The 14,793-nt window shown below is 42.8% G+C and overlaps 1 protein-coding gene across 3 annotated transcripts in view; it reads left to right on the forward strand.

The window, feature by feature from the left end:
* The window catches only part of PLD1 (phospholipase D1), a 452,191-nt gene that overhangs the window by 314,400 nt on the left and 122,998 nt on the right, over nucleotides 1–14,793 (forward strand). For all 3 annotated transcript variants that reach the window (XM_069727329.1, XM_069727327.1, XM_069727330.1), the window contains 5 exons: nucleotides 6,603–6,788; nucleotides 7,969–8,105; nucleotides 9,586–9,731; nucleotides 9,807–9,912; nucleotides 11,098–11,163. In XM_069727329.1, coding sequence (XP_069583430.1) covers nucleotides 6,635–6,788; nucleotides 7,969–8,105; nucleotides 9,586–9,731; nucleotides 9,807–9,912; nucleotides 11,098–11,163 — 609 coding nt within the window. In that variant the 5' untranslated portion in view covers nucleotides 6,603–6,634. The remainder of the gene's footprint in view (nucleotides 1–6,602; nucleotides 6,789–7,968; nucleotides 8,106–9,585; nucleotides 9,732–9,806; nucleotides 9,913–11,097; nucleotides 11,164–14,793) is intronic.

Consider the following 14,793-nt stretch of genomic DNA (forward strand, 5'->3'; position numbering starts at 1 on the left):
ATCATGAAAATACAGAAAAATCTTTAAATGAGGCGTGTCCAAACTTTTGGTCTGTACTGTACACATATTTGGTATCGTCGCGTTCAGAATCACAGGATCTATTGATATAAAAAAATTACCCCGATCGCTAAACGGCATAACCAGAAAAGTCAAAACGCCAGAATTACATTTTTTGGTCGGCGCAATGTGAGCTCGGCACGCATAAAATAAACCCTCATCCAACTTGAGATCACGAAAAATGGAGACGCTATGAGTATCTGAAAATGGCTCAATTTTTTTTTTTAAACTTTGGAAAAAATTTTCACCATTTAGATAAAAAAAGAACCTAGCCATGTTTGGTGTCTATGAATTCTTAATGACATGGAGAATCATAGTGGCAGGTCAGATTAAGAATTTATTGAACCTAGTAAAAAAAGCCAAACAAAAAACAATTGTGGAATTGCACTTTTTTGCAATTTCACTGAACTTGGATTTTTTTCCCATTTTGCCAGTACATGATATGGTAAAACTAATGGTGCCGTTCAAAAGTACAACTTGTCCCACAAAAAACAAGCCCTAGAATTGCCATTTTGACAAAAAAATAAAAAATGCTATAGAAAAAAACTTGGCACTCAAGGAGTAATTGTGTGAGAAAAAAGTTCCATTTATTATGCATCAAATAACTTTGTTAAACGTTTTCGGTCCTGGTATGGACCTTCGTTAGTACTGGCTCAGTTGCAGAAATTGTACTATCCAGTATAAATGTCCTGTAGTCTAGTGACACTCCACGTGGCGGTGGGCGAACTTCATCACTGAGGATGGCGCTTGTCCTGTTGGAAGCTCATTCCGTGCGTGATGCTCCTCTATGCCGCTGTCACCACAGACAGTGGCGTCAGAGGGGTTAAATACCCACGATCGTTGCTAGCACCGATCGTGGGCGTTGCTGCAGGGTGTCGGCTCTCACACAGAGCTGACACCTGCACCCGATCGCCGTGGTGCTCACCGTGAGGCCGCACGATCATGTCGCCATACATATACTGATGTTTGCGGGATCGCAGCTCCCACAGAGCAGTATATGTATGGCGCATGTCGGGAAGGGGTTAAATATTCATGTTTATTAAACTTTTGGATTAACAATCAACACTGTAGCTGTTAAGTAAGAAAAATGAATCATGAAAAACACGAATTGCATAATAATTGTGCACACCGTGTAAAGGCACATTGAGTTTTCTTATGAATTCATGCAAATTTTGAGAACTAATGAACGTCTGTTCATAAAATTAACTACTATCTGTAAGCCGAATGGCCTTTTGAAAACAGCCTTCAATCATAATTGTATGCCCATAGAATCATCAGTATGTTTGCATAGATTACCATTGTCATCGGCAGGGCATCAGCTGTTTACTCAAGTCAATGTGCTGCCGAGAGCAATGATTTTAAAGGGAACCTGTCACCCCAAAAATCGATGGTGAGGTAAGCTCACCGTCATCAGGGGCTTATCTACAGCATTCTGTAATGCTGTAGATAAGCCCCCGATGTAACCTGAAAGAGGAGAAAAAGAGGTTAGATTATACTCACCCAGGGGCGGTCCCGCTGAGGTACGGTCAAATGGGTTTCTCAGGTCCGCTCTGGCGCCTCCTATCTTCATTCCATGACATCCTCTTCTGGTCTTCACGCCACGGCTTCGGCGCAGGTGTACTTTGTCTGCCCTGTTGAGGGCAGAGCAAGTACTGCAGTGCGCAGGCGCCGGGCCTCTCTGACCTTTCCGGCGCCTGTGCACTGCAGTACTTTGCTCTGCCCTCAACAGGGCAGACAAAGTACGCCTGCGCCGCGGAGCCGCGGCGTGAAGATCAGAAGAGGACGTCATGGAATGAAGATGGGAGGCGCTGTTCCGGACCTGAGACACCCATCGGAGCAGGACCGCCCCTGGGTGAGTATAATACAACCTCTTTTTCTCCTCTTTCAGGTTACATCGGGGGCTTATGTACAGCATTACAGAATGCTGTAGATAAGCCCCTGATGACGGTGAGCTTACCTCACCATCAATTTTGGGGGTGACAGGTTCCCTTTAATACTGGCATGAACTGTCAGAGAGCGCCTGCGCACTGCAGTACTTTGCTCTGCCCTCAACTGGGCAGATCAGTAGGCCTGCGCCGGAGCGTGATGCCGCGGAGCCCGTGAAGCAAGCAGGAGGGAGGCATCGCAAGAAGATGGGAGGCACCGGACGCGGACCTGCGACACCCATTGGACCGGACTGCCCTGCAGATAAGTATAACAAGACTTATTTTTCTTATCTTTCAGGTCGGATCGGGGGCTTATCTACAGTGTTATACTGTAGAATTCGGTATATCAGCCCTGAAAGGCGGTAGCTGTATCTTATATCATCCATACCTCGTGACAGGTTCCTTTTAATTTGTGATTACAGAACACAGAAGCAGAAAACAGCAAAGTTTCGCCATGTAAACTTTATTTTGCCAGTCTTGCTTTATACATTTTAGGAAGACTTGTATGCCATTTTATTTCTGTGCACTGAAATAGTATGTCAGAACAGAGAAGTCTTTTTTGTAGTGTCCTGGGTAAGAAACTACGTAGGTTGTATATTTAGAGTGTGGAGCAGCACTTGGGCCCTCCTGCATTCATTGACACTTGGCATCTGCCCAACCTTGCCGATGCTAACCGCAGCCTTGACCTTTGTGCTTATGAACCAAACAAAGATATTATGGCCTTAGATTCTTTTGATAGTGTTATCAATAGAGCGATAAGTGTCTACAATTACAACCAGTAGGATCTTGTCGACGTAATCTAGTGTTAGTAGAATCACAAACCTACTGTAGATGCCAGTGTGAAGTGACAAAAAATAGCCGAAGCCTAAGTGCGGTAAACCAATCAACGTATTGGGGAACATATAAATAAGGCTACTTTCACACTAGCGTTGTCTGCAATCCGTCACAATGCGTCGTTTTGCAGAAAAAACGCATCCTGCAAAAGTGCTTGCAGGATGCGTTTTTTCCCCATAGACTTGTATTGACGACGGATTGCCACACGTCGCATCCGTCGTGCGACGGATGCGTCGTGCTTTGGCGGACCATCGGGAGCAAAAAACGCTACATGTAACGTTTTTTGCTCCTGACGGACCGCTTTTTCCGACCGCGCATGCGCGGCCGGAACTCCGCCCCCACCTCCCCGCACCTCACAATGGGGCAGCGGATGCGCCGGAGAAATGCATCCGCTGCCTCCGTTGTGCAGTGCGTTAAACGCTAGCGTCAGAATCTCTGCCCGACGCATTGCGACGGGGAGATTCCGACGCTAGTGTGAAAGTAGCCTAAGACTGAAGTTTTTATGTCAGCATTATCGAAATTTGTTAGAGTAATATACAACAAATATGCTAAGAGTCTCGTACTGGATTATCTCAATGAGAATAACTGTTTAACTCCATATCAGCATGGGTTTATGAGAAATCGCTCCTGTCAAACCAATCTAATCAGTTTTTATGAAGAGGTAAGCTATAGACTGGACCACGGTGAGTCATTGGACGTGGTATATCTCGATTTTTCCAAAGCGTTTGATACCGTGCCGCACAAGAGGTTGGTACACAAAATGAGAATGCTTGGTCTGGGGGAAAATGTGCGTAAATGGGTTAGTAACTGGCTTAGTGATAGAAAGCAGAGGGTGGTTATAAATGGTATAGTCTCTAACTGGGTCGCTGTGACCAGTGGGGTACCGCAGGGGTCAGTATTGGGACCTGTTCTCTTCAACATATTCATTAATGATCTGGTAGAAGGTTTACACAGTAAAATATCGATATTTGCAGATGATGCAAAACTATGTAAAGCAGTTAATACAAGAGAAGATAGTATTCTGCTACAGATGGATCTGGATAAGTTGGAAACTTGGGCTGAAAGGTGGCAGATGAGGTTTAACAATGATAAATGTAAGGTTATACACATGGGAAGAGGGAATCAATATCACCATTACACACTGAACGGGAAACCACTGGGTAAATCTGACAGGGAGAAGGACTTGGGGATCCTAGTTAATGATAAACTTACCTGGAGCAGCCAGTGCCAGGCAGCAGCGGCCAAGGCAAACAGGATCATGGGGTGCATTAAAAGAGGTCTGGATACACATGATGAGAGCATTATACTGCCTCTGTACAAATCCCTAGTTAGACCGCACATGGAGTACTGTGTCCAGTTTTGGGCACCGGTGCTCAGGAAGGATATAATGGAACTAGAGAGAGTACAAAGGAGGGCAACAAAATTAATAAAGGGGATGGGAGAACTACAATACCCAGATAGATTAGCGAAATTAGGATTATTTAGTCTAGAAAAAAGACGACTGAGGGGCGATCTAATAACCATGTATAAGTATATAAGGGGACAATACAAATATCTCGCTGAGGATCTGTTTATACCAAGGAAGGTGACGGGCACAAGGGGGCATTCTTTGCGTCTGGAGGAGAGAAGGTTTTTCCACCAACATAGAAGAGGATTCTTTACTGTTAGGGCAGTGAGAATCTGGAATTGCTTGCCTGAGGAGGTGGTGATGGCGAACTCAGTCGAGGGGTTCAAGAGAGGCCTGGATGTCTTCCTGGAGCAGAACAATATTGTATCATACAATTATTAGGTTCTGTAGAAGGACGTAGATCTGGGGATTTATTATGATGGAATATAGGCTGAACTGGATGGACAAATGTCTTTTTTCGGCCTTACTAACTATGTTACTATGTTACTATGTTACTATGTTACTATGTACCTGTCTGTGAGCCAAATAGGCATCCGCTCTATAGCAGCTCTGGGTTGTGCTGTGTGGTAAGAAACATGCAGATTATCGGCCTAAAATCTAATTTCAGTTATAACAGTGCAATTAATGAAATTTGCAATGGAAATGTGTAGAATTTTCACAAAAGATGTGGCAATTGATCTGTAGCCCGTGTACAGCCTGTGCTTTTTTTTTTTCCCTTTATAAAAAAGTTGACTTTGTTAAATGAACCTTTGCAACAAGTGCTCAATGAGTGAATCCAGATTAGGGGGCAGTTTATAGGTTTGTAAATATCTAGCATTGAAGTACTCGTTACAGTGGTACATTTTTATTTTGTAGGTATGATATTGTGTCTTTTTGCCTTATTTGTTTAGCATCCAGTACAATCTGCTGATAGGTTATAAATAAATCATACATTGGCAAGCCTTTCACTTTTGTTCCCATTTTTGTCCTGCGTGCGTATGATCTAATTTGTGTTTCTAAGTCACTCTGTGGATGTAGCTAAAGGTGAGTTATAAGGCAACAGCCACACATTAAAGAAGCTGTCCATTACATGGACAACTACTTGTCATACCTACAATAAAATAAAAAAGCTCGTACTCTCCTCCTGTTCCAGATTTGTCGGCACTCGCGCTCCTCGGGTTCCCGTGTGGTTGTTGTGACATGTGACTCCTGCCCCCAATCAGCGCTTTGTCACTGTCTCCGCCTTCGGACAAATTGAACATGAAGAGGAAGTCCTTGCTGCAGTTGATTTCGGACTTCTTCATGTTCAGTTTGTCTGAAGGCGGGGACAGTGATGCCAGCACTGATTGGACATCGGGGTCACGTGTCATAACAAACTCTCGGCAATCCAGGATAGAGCGCTGGCACAGGAGGCGACAGTAGGATTTTTTTATTTTATCAGAGCCGAGCATGGGATATGAGAAGGCTTTGTCCTAGTAGCGGATGACCCCTTTCAGTACGGTTGTATTGGGTTATTAAAGGTTTACTCCAACAAAATAATGCATTATTTCATTTGATTTTCTTTATTATAAATTGATGAATATTTAAAAAAAAAATTAAAAAAATGGCTGCCATCACATTACTGAACACAAAACGCATCCTAAACACACAGCAGGCCATGGAGTAGAGAAAAGCTCCTGCCTTCTGTGGCCGGTGGAGAGACATTAGGGAATATTAGTATATTAAAGCTGAGATAACCTCACAGCTGAAGCACAGGCAGCTAGGTCAGAAGTTGTGAGGAGGACGGACTGGGCCGGATGAAAGCTGGAAGAGGAGATGTTGCTTTCGAACATGGGGTATACTTTGAGTAGCAGCACTTGCGCTCTATAGAAAGTGACATCTCCCACAGCCTGTGCCTCTTCTCTTCCCTCCTGCACATTGTTCCTTTCTCCCATACCTCGCCTCATCAAGGATTGGAGTAAAATGGGTTAAATCTGCGCTGCCTGCAGAAAAGTTATGAGGATTCAGGAATCCAAGAATGCAATTTATTGGTCAACGTGTTATGAAGTGTCACACGTCTTCATCCGGACAAACCACAGCGATGGCATGCTTTGCCAAACATGAGCTTCTGTTAACTCCCTTATTACTGATGACTGTAAGAAATGTGAAAGCAGATTTCCATATGTATCTATGATGATCCTGACTTTCTTTACCTTTATTTCTGTGGTCGGCTTACCTGGGATGATTTTATTAGGAAGTGGCGGATACCGGCAGGAGTCACTTAAGGGCAAAAGGGATTTATGTGCGAGACTGGAGACAGTTCTTAAATGTAAACCTATAAAAATGCATTCCTTTTTTTTTTCAAAATTAAAAACTGGTATGCACCCTAAATCATTGCTGATCTTCTGTATTTTCTACAGGCCCCTGTGTTAACAGGCTGTTAGTGCACAAAATGTCACTGAGAACCGAAAGAAAACTAGATTCTTCTACATTGGAGAAGATTGCTGCAGACATGAGTAATCTCATTGAAAATCTTGACACCAGTGAGCTCCATTTCGATGGGGAAGAAGTGGACTGTGATATTGTCGCGGACCCCAAAACGAGTGGTAAGTTCTCCCCGCTACATAAGGATTTACTTTCATAAAGATCTGCTCTTACAAAGCCGATTTGTAAATCAAGCACAGAAGCATTACTCTAGAAAGGATTACTAGATATGATGTATTGAGGTGCTGTTTTCTAGTATGCGGATGACAGAGGGAAAAGGGAATGTTGTGCCACCTCATATTACAATTTAAAAAAAATGTGGCATGACTATATCAAATGTTACTTTTATTTAAGATTTTTACAATAAGAGCAATTAAATCAAGTAAACCTAACATTTTACTGTGAAAATTCAAGTGGGAATGATGCTGTGTTAGTGCAAAGTTCAGAGTCATTCCCGCGTGTAAAGCCATTACTCTGTATAGGATAATGGTTTCACCTGCCAGTCCTAATGTTATGACCCCAATACCAAGTGGAAAATCATTGTACTAATGAAGTGGTGCAAGGTGTCTTAGGCCTCATTCAAGTTTGTTTTTGTTTTTCTTAAATATATTTTTTTCTAAAATATGGAAAAACCATAAGTGTGTTGGATCTAATTTGCACCACTTTTTGGTCCACTTGTCATTTGCACCCCCCATTTTACTCCAAATTTTTTTGAAGATAAAAGTCCATCTTTTAGTCTGAAAAATCCGGAAATAAATTGAGAATTCCAAACTCCCGTACGTATTCTAAAAGTAGACACTTGATGCATTGTGAAAATGCCATTCACCACTTTATACACGCTGGCACGGTAATTTAATTTTGCATAAGAGAGCATTTGGAAAAAAATGTATAAAAATGAGCATAAGTGTGGCTCAAGCAAAAACTTAAATGCATCACACCTTTTAAAATAAAAGTTTAACATGTGAAGATTATATTTGTATGTATCGCCATTTTGGAAGAGCTGCAACTTTTTCTTTTTTCTTTGATATAGCGAAATGTTGGTTTGTCTTTTGCTTTTTTTTTTTAACATCATTTTGTAGTACTTCGGACTTTGTTCGCTTTTTATTCCGTTTTTTTTTTTACCTTTTTTATTTTTTATCCACAGAGCTTCTGAACTTTTTTTCTAAAGGGACTTCACCAGCCAGAACTTGCCATAATGCTAAATTATTTTTTTTTCTTTGATCCCTGCTGTGAGGACGGTTTTCCAGCTGTGCCCCTCCTATGTTTCCATCACATTTACTTATACCCAGCTCTTTTTCGTAGGTGTCAGCATTCCATTTTCTGCTATTTATAACACGCAAGGTTTTAAGGAGCCCGACCTTCAAACATACTTAATAGGATGCCCCATTAAAGTCAAGGTCCTAGAAGTGGAGAGGTTTGCTTCATCATCAACTTCGAAGGTATGAACAATAAATTGTCTTTTTTTTTTTAACATTAATTTGTCAAAGACCTGTACACTTCTTGTAATAGCTCCTGGAATTTGTGATCACAATATTCTGCATGTAGAAGGATATTAACGACTGCACAATGCAAATGGCTAACACCACTTTGTATTCCTAACCTTGTTCTACTGGTTTTCTTTTATTAAATAGTTAATACATCAATTCTATAGTTGAGCATTTACTGTATTTTTTAAATTTTACCTATCCTGGATAAAACAATATTTGTGCTTTGTTTCTTTTCTACATGGACAAAGAGAGGTATTTTGGATAAATTTCAAAGTGCTTTATTTTGGGAATACATGAACAAAAAACTAAAAGAGCCACCTTGTTAGAATGCAGCATTACTGCTGCACAAGGTGGCTCTTTTAGTTTAGAACGGCTGGAGGGGGGTGACAGTGGCCCTTTAAGAACATGCTTAGTTTATTAAAGTCAGCTTAAACCAAGCTGGGAAAATAAACACGGCCCTCTGAGCAAAACACAATCCTCCTTCTAGCGTGGATCAGCCAGTTCAAGGTTAGCAATGTCCACGGTTCAGGTCCTTTAACACAGGCACAAACACTTTCCTGGAGTGTTTCCCCTCCAGACACTGACCACTGCTGTCTTTTGAGGCCAGCTACTTAAGCCCCAGACCATCTGATTCCTACTCCCATGTGACTGATCACATGACTGACACCACACATGTCCTGTCTGAACATGGTGGTGCCGGCTCTGCAGGTGCAGATAAGGTGGACATCCTTCCACCCACTCTGTGGATGTCCACATGAAAGCCAGCCCATTATGCAACTAAGCTTAACCCTCCAGTATTTTAACCAGTGATTTTGTCATAATACATTGATGGGAGAAGACCAGAAATCTTCTTTTATCATTTTTAGATTTAATTAAAAATGTTAACTTTATCTGTTAGGACAATTGGTTGTACTGATGTACACCCCATGTGATTGTGGTCCTCCCCCCTTTCTCTGCAATTTGTTGATGTGTTTAAGTGTACGTATTCCCTTGTTCCTTGTACATGTGGTTTTCCTGAGGAAGAAGCCTGATGACTTTATAACACGTTGACAATAAACCATTTTCAATTATTCTCTGACTTGTGAATCCTTTACTGGAATTTCAGTAGAGAAGAGAAAAATGACTATCTCAATACTACACTAACACATATTAACACACACACTACTATTTACACAGGTTTAGTGACCAAATAAGAAACTTAAAGTCAATGTAATAATTTGAAACAAGATTTTAAATGCCACCTTCCATCTTTCTCTTGACTGGATAATATGGTCACATATATCACCGTTTAACAGGGTCTATGGAATTGTATGTTGAGTTTAAATCCCCCAGGAGAAAGGCCATCATATGTTTAAACTAGTGTAACCTGTGGCCATTCCATCTTGAGGGGAGCACTGTCTTTCTTTAATCTTTTGGCTTCTAATAATACTAGACATCCGTTCTGAACATTTACACAATTGAGCTGACGCATGGGGAGTTCACGTGGCAAGTTAAGAGAAAATTCAAGCACTTTCAAGACCTCCACAGAGAACTCCTCCGATACAAAGCGTTCATCAGAATCCCGATCCCTACCAGGAGGTCTGTGTTTTCTGGCACAATCTAGTTATTGATTCTACTGGATTGTGACTGTTGCATGAAGTTTTTATTTTTTAGCCACACAGTGAGAAGACAAACAGTAAGAAGAGGAGATGTCAGGTCGATGCCAAATTTGCCCCGGAATGCAGAGATTGTTCGAGAAGAGCAGTCGTCCAGTAGAAGGGTGATTATTTCACTTTTTAACTGCATTTGGATTCTTTCATTAGTGTGGATGAGGTGTGGTTATAGTTTTGCTATATTATTGTGACACCATGATAAATGCAGAATGGCCGTGGAAACACAATATGTGAAGTATTGCTTATTAATACTACACTTCCCTGGCTCCGATCACTGAGTCACTTCAGATATACACATATATGCACCATATATTTTGCAGGTTAGTTTAGTATATTATTTAGTACTAGTATTAATTACTGCTAATGGCTTCAATGTGTTTTCTCATGACTAATAACCTAACTATTATTTTATATAATACTAGATGGTGGCATACGCAGCATCAATAGTAAAAACTTGGTCACACAGGGTTAATAGCAGCGGTAACGGAGTGAGTTACCCGCGGCATAACGCGGTCCGTTACCGCTGGCATTAACCCTGTGTGAGCGGTGACTGGAGGGGAGTATGGAGCGGGTGCTGACTGCGGGGAGTATGGAGCGGGCGCCGGGCACTGACTGCAGGGGAGTAGGGAGGGACTAAACGGACTGTGGCCGTCGCTGATTGGTCGCGGCAGCCATGACAGGCAGCTGGCGAGACCAATCAGCGACTTGCATTTCCATGACACAGAGGCCGCGACCAATGAATATCCGAGCCTGACAGAAAGAAAGACAGACGGAAGTGACCCTTAGACAATTATATAGTAGATAGTTGGGTCATTAGTTATGAGAAACTGTGTGTGTGTGTGTGCTTTCTGTACATGTCCATGTGCTAAGAATTGCACCTTGGTGGAAGTTAACTGTGAAAACTGACAGGTTTATGGTCATTTTGTACAACACCTATACTAAGATGCAATCCGTTAGGATATATCTCCTCCTATGTATCACTTAATCCCTGATAATTTTTTTTTGTTTTTTTTTTAAGGGTTTTTTTTTTCTTCATTTAATTTATTTTCTTTACTCTTCTCATCTGCAATGGTAATGCAGGTTCCGGACAAGAACATTAAAATTTGGGAATGTAAGCGTTCATGCTACTATGCTCTCACATAATACATATCTATGCAGATATGCTTTATAATAAGTACATTATGTCGATCATCTGAGCTACCACAATTCACTTCTTTATATTAACATGTAAATACCACAATGTATGTTGCATGATCTATCCTAATGTGAAGAGTTCCTCTGTTTTGTTGCAGAAACAATTAGAAGATTACTTATCAGCGCTGTTAAAGATGCCAATGTACAGGAATTATCATGCAACAGTAAGTAAGATTTTGCGGCTTTATTTTTTGTTCCCCTTCCATTCCCATAGAGTTGATGCAGCCTGTCGCAGCATTACTCAGAGTGGAGTTACCTGTGGTGACAATTGTCAGTGCTGGGTCCCTGTCAGTCCTGTTGGAACCTTTTAAAAAGAATCTGTCACTCGCCATAAATGTGAATCTTTTCCTGGTATGAATGCCCTTGTTTCTCCTGAATCTGACATTTATGGTTTGTTTTTAATTTATTTTTGTTCCTGGGTTATGGAGATATGATGTGGCTCTTAAAGCTTCTTTTATGGGCGTCTTCTTGATTATCGCCACATCTCAGCAATGGAGAGGAGTAGGAACAAAAAATCAATTTTTGCATTGTTTGGAGGTTCATCTTAATTATTGTGTAGTGTTATTTTTGTTTTTTGTTTTTCCTGCATGAATATAAAGTCGACATTTTATTTGTTGTTTTTTATACCGTTTATCCTTTACACTGAATGACCTGTTACACTCTATTTACGTGTCTTTTTGTCATATGTCCATAACCATTTTTAAATTGAATCTGTTACAAACAAAGTCACACTTGGTTTCCGTTTTTGCTTCATTTGTGTAACAGATCTGTGTTTACTCTGTACACTTAGTGTTCTGGGTATAATAGGTGCTTTAAAGAGATCCATTAACAAAAGCTATAACCTCTATTGTAATCCGTTTCTAAAACACTTCATTATTTAATGGATAGGCAATGGTTCAGGGTTTGTTTGTTTTTATTGACCAGACAACAATGTTGTACAGACAGTTTTTGTTTTTGTTTTTTTTTTATCCATTTTTAAAAACTGATTGCAGATATATTGCAGTCAAACAGAAGACATTTTGGGATAATTCCACCCTCACTCAAATGTATGCATCCTGTACTGTTACTATACCTGTATTTCATTTTATCTCAAAATGGAAATTAATGCAGAAATGGACCACTGGGCATGTAAACTAAGCCTTAAATTAAATCTTAAGGTTTTATAGATGCCCAATAGATTTCCATTTTGAAAATTAAAGGCAATCTGTCAGTAGGCTCAACCCTCCTCAGCCATTTATGTAGGTCATAGGAAACTGATTAAACTGATATCTTGATATCTGAGAACCGTTATCTTATTCCAAAGAAATAAATGAGCTGTTCAGGATTTTGGGCTTGTGAACTGATCTACATCAGAATCCGCGTCCAGACTAAAGGGGCTTTACCAGTGTGAGACATGTAATGGCTGTTCTCCTGATCTCATTGCAGAGCTGTGTGTGATTATACCTGACACATCTGCAGGTTCCTCTCAGCTTCCATCTCACAGACCCACACTGCTGTAAAATTATTGCATGCAGCAGAGCTGTGAGAGCTGCAGCTGCTAACATGTTTGTTATGAAACAAAGTTCAGTTCTGCGTTAATTACATGACTGACACTGGTAACACTTCCTTTATTCGGACTCCCATGACAGCACACGAGAGAGGGGATCCGCCCTTAAGGAACAGGAAACCTACAGATACAAAAGGGCGGCACCTCTCCCCATGCATCAGTTGGTTTCCTGTTCCTGAAGGGACTGGATGCCTATAGAAACTACAGGAGTCCAGGCCGGCCGGACCGATTCTGGTGGCGAGAGGGTCTCCCACTTCGGCCGGTGCGGGTACCTGAAGTAGTCACGGTGGCCCTGGCAGGGTGGCACGGCGGTGACTAGGCAGCGAGGAGCGGTCGCCAGGGGGTGTCCGGTCTCCGGGGCCAGCGTCTGGTAAGTCGCCCTTCCCGTGGGCTGTGGGTCTCTCTGGAGCAGGGGGGAGCGCGGCGGCATCGGGGGGGCGCCGATCGGATCGTAGCTGGCCGGCCTCGGCGTTCCACGAGAGCTGCAGCGCTGACAGGAAGCGCTGTAAGCTGTGGTGACGTCGGGGGGCGGAGCCGGCGACGTCTTCCGGATCGGTGAGCTCCTGCGCATGCGCGGGGGCTCCAAGATGGCGGCGCCCACCGGAGATCATGCCGCAATCCCTCCGGAGCGACGATTGATTCCCCACAGCTGCGGGGGGGCGGGAAAATTAAACAAGCAAGCTGGGCAAGGTGCGCTGACCGAAGGAGGGGCCTTATAAGGCGGCTCCAGCAGCATGTTCCCGGGTTCTGGCTCCAATTTACTGAAAATGGATTCAGATCAGGATCAGCAGGTTGTGCTGCTGGAACAAGCATCCCAGAAACCCAAGGAGAAGGAACATGAAAAAAGGAGCGATGGTTCGGGCCGCAGAAGCTCCTCCAGACAGGGGTCTGGAGGGTCAGTCAAAAAGGATCCCCCTCGTGCTTCGGTATTTCTGGGTGTGAGCAGCCACTGGTAAGTGATCTTCGAGAAAGTTCACTTAGTGACTAGTCTCCCCTCATGTGTTTTATGCAGGGAAGGAAAAACGTCAGTAAGGCGAAGCATAGGGAATGTGCCATCTGCGGGGTTCCCTTGCCTGACTCACACCCTAAAAAACTATGTGACCCCTGTATCCAGCAGACGGTGAGGTTCTGGAAGGAGGGGAGGGGGTATAGCATGTAGATTTTACACTCTAGTCTACCTTACTTATCCCCGTAGGTAGCCGAAGAATCCTCCTCTATTACGGCCAGTCTCAAGGAGATGATTAGAATGGAGGTTAAAGAGTCCTTTAAAAACCTTTCACAGTCAGGAGGTTCTAGGCAGAGAACTGAGTGGGCATCTGATTCGTCTGTGGAAAAGGACAAGTCCGAAGAATCAGACAATTCAGCAGCATCATCCTCCTCTTCGGAAGAAGACGCTGCTCGGTTTTGCCTACCCCTAGAAAGGATAGACAAATTGGTAAAGGCGGTCAGAGGCACAATGGGTATATCGGAACCCAAGCCTCAACTATCCAAAGAACAAATGATGTTCAGTGGATTGGAGCAAAAGAAGCGCAGAGTGTTTCCTTTAAATGAGAAAATACAAGATCTTATTAATAGGGAATGGAGGAAACCTGAGAGAAAAGGCTCCTTACCACCTGCGCAAAAACGCCGATACCCTTTTGATGACCCAGCAGTAGGTAACTGGGAGAAAGCACCCAAGCTGGATGCAGCAATTGCCAAGGTAGCTAAACGATCTTCTCTCCCATTTGAAGATATGGGAACACTTAAAGACCCCCTGGATAGGAAAGTGGATACCTTCCTGAAGGGAACCTGGGAGATGGCAGCTGGCTCCTTAAGACCTGCGGTAGCTTCAACCTGCACGGCAAGGTCAATGATGGTCTGGCTGGACCAGTTGGAGACCCAATTAAAACAAGGGGCCTCTAGAGAGTCCATTCTCTCAGCATTACCTGTAATCCAGGAGGGGGCGGCTTTTTTATCAGACGCCTCAATTGACTCCGTAAAGTTGGCAGCTAGAGCAGCAGGACTTTCTAATGCTGCAAGGAGAGCCCTATGGCTGAAATGCTGGCCGGGGGATATGCAGGCAAAAGCGAAGCTCTGCGCTATCCCTTGTAAAGGCGAATATTTATTTGGGCCTACCCTGGATGAACTCCTGGAGAAAGCAGGAGATGATAAGAAAAAGTTTCCCAACCTGTTCAATCCATACCGTCGTCCCTTCAACAAAAGAAGGTTCAACCGGGGAGGAAAGCGAACCTTTTCACCAGGGAGAGAT

This window comes from Ranitomeya imitator, chromosome 5 (genome assembly GCF_032444005.1).
Source record: "Ranitomeya imitator isolate aRanImi1 chromosome 5, aRanImi1.pri, whole genome shotgun sequence".
Taxonomy (NCBI): domain Eukaryota; kingdom Metazoa; phylum Chordata; class Amphibia; order Anura; family Dendrobatidae; genus Ranitomeya; species Ranitomeya imitator.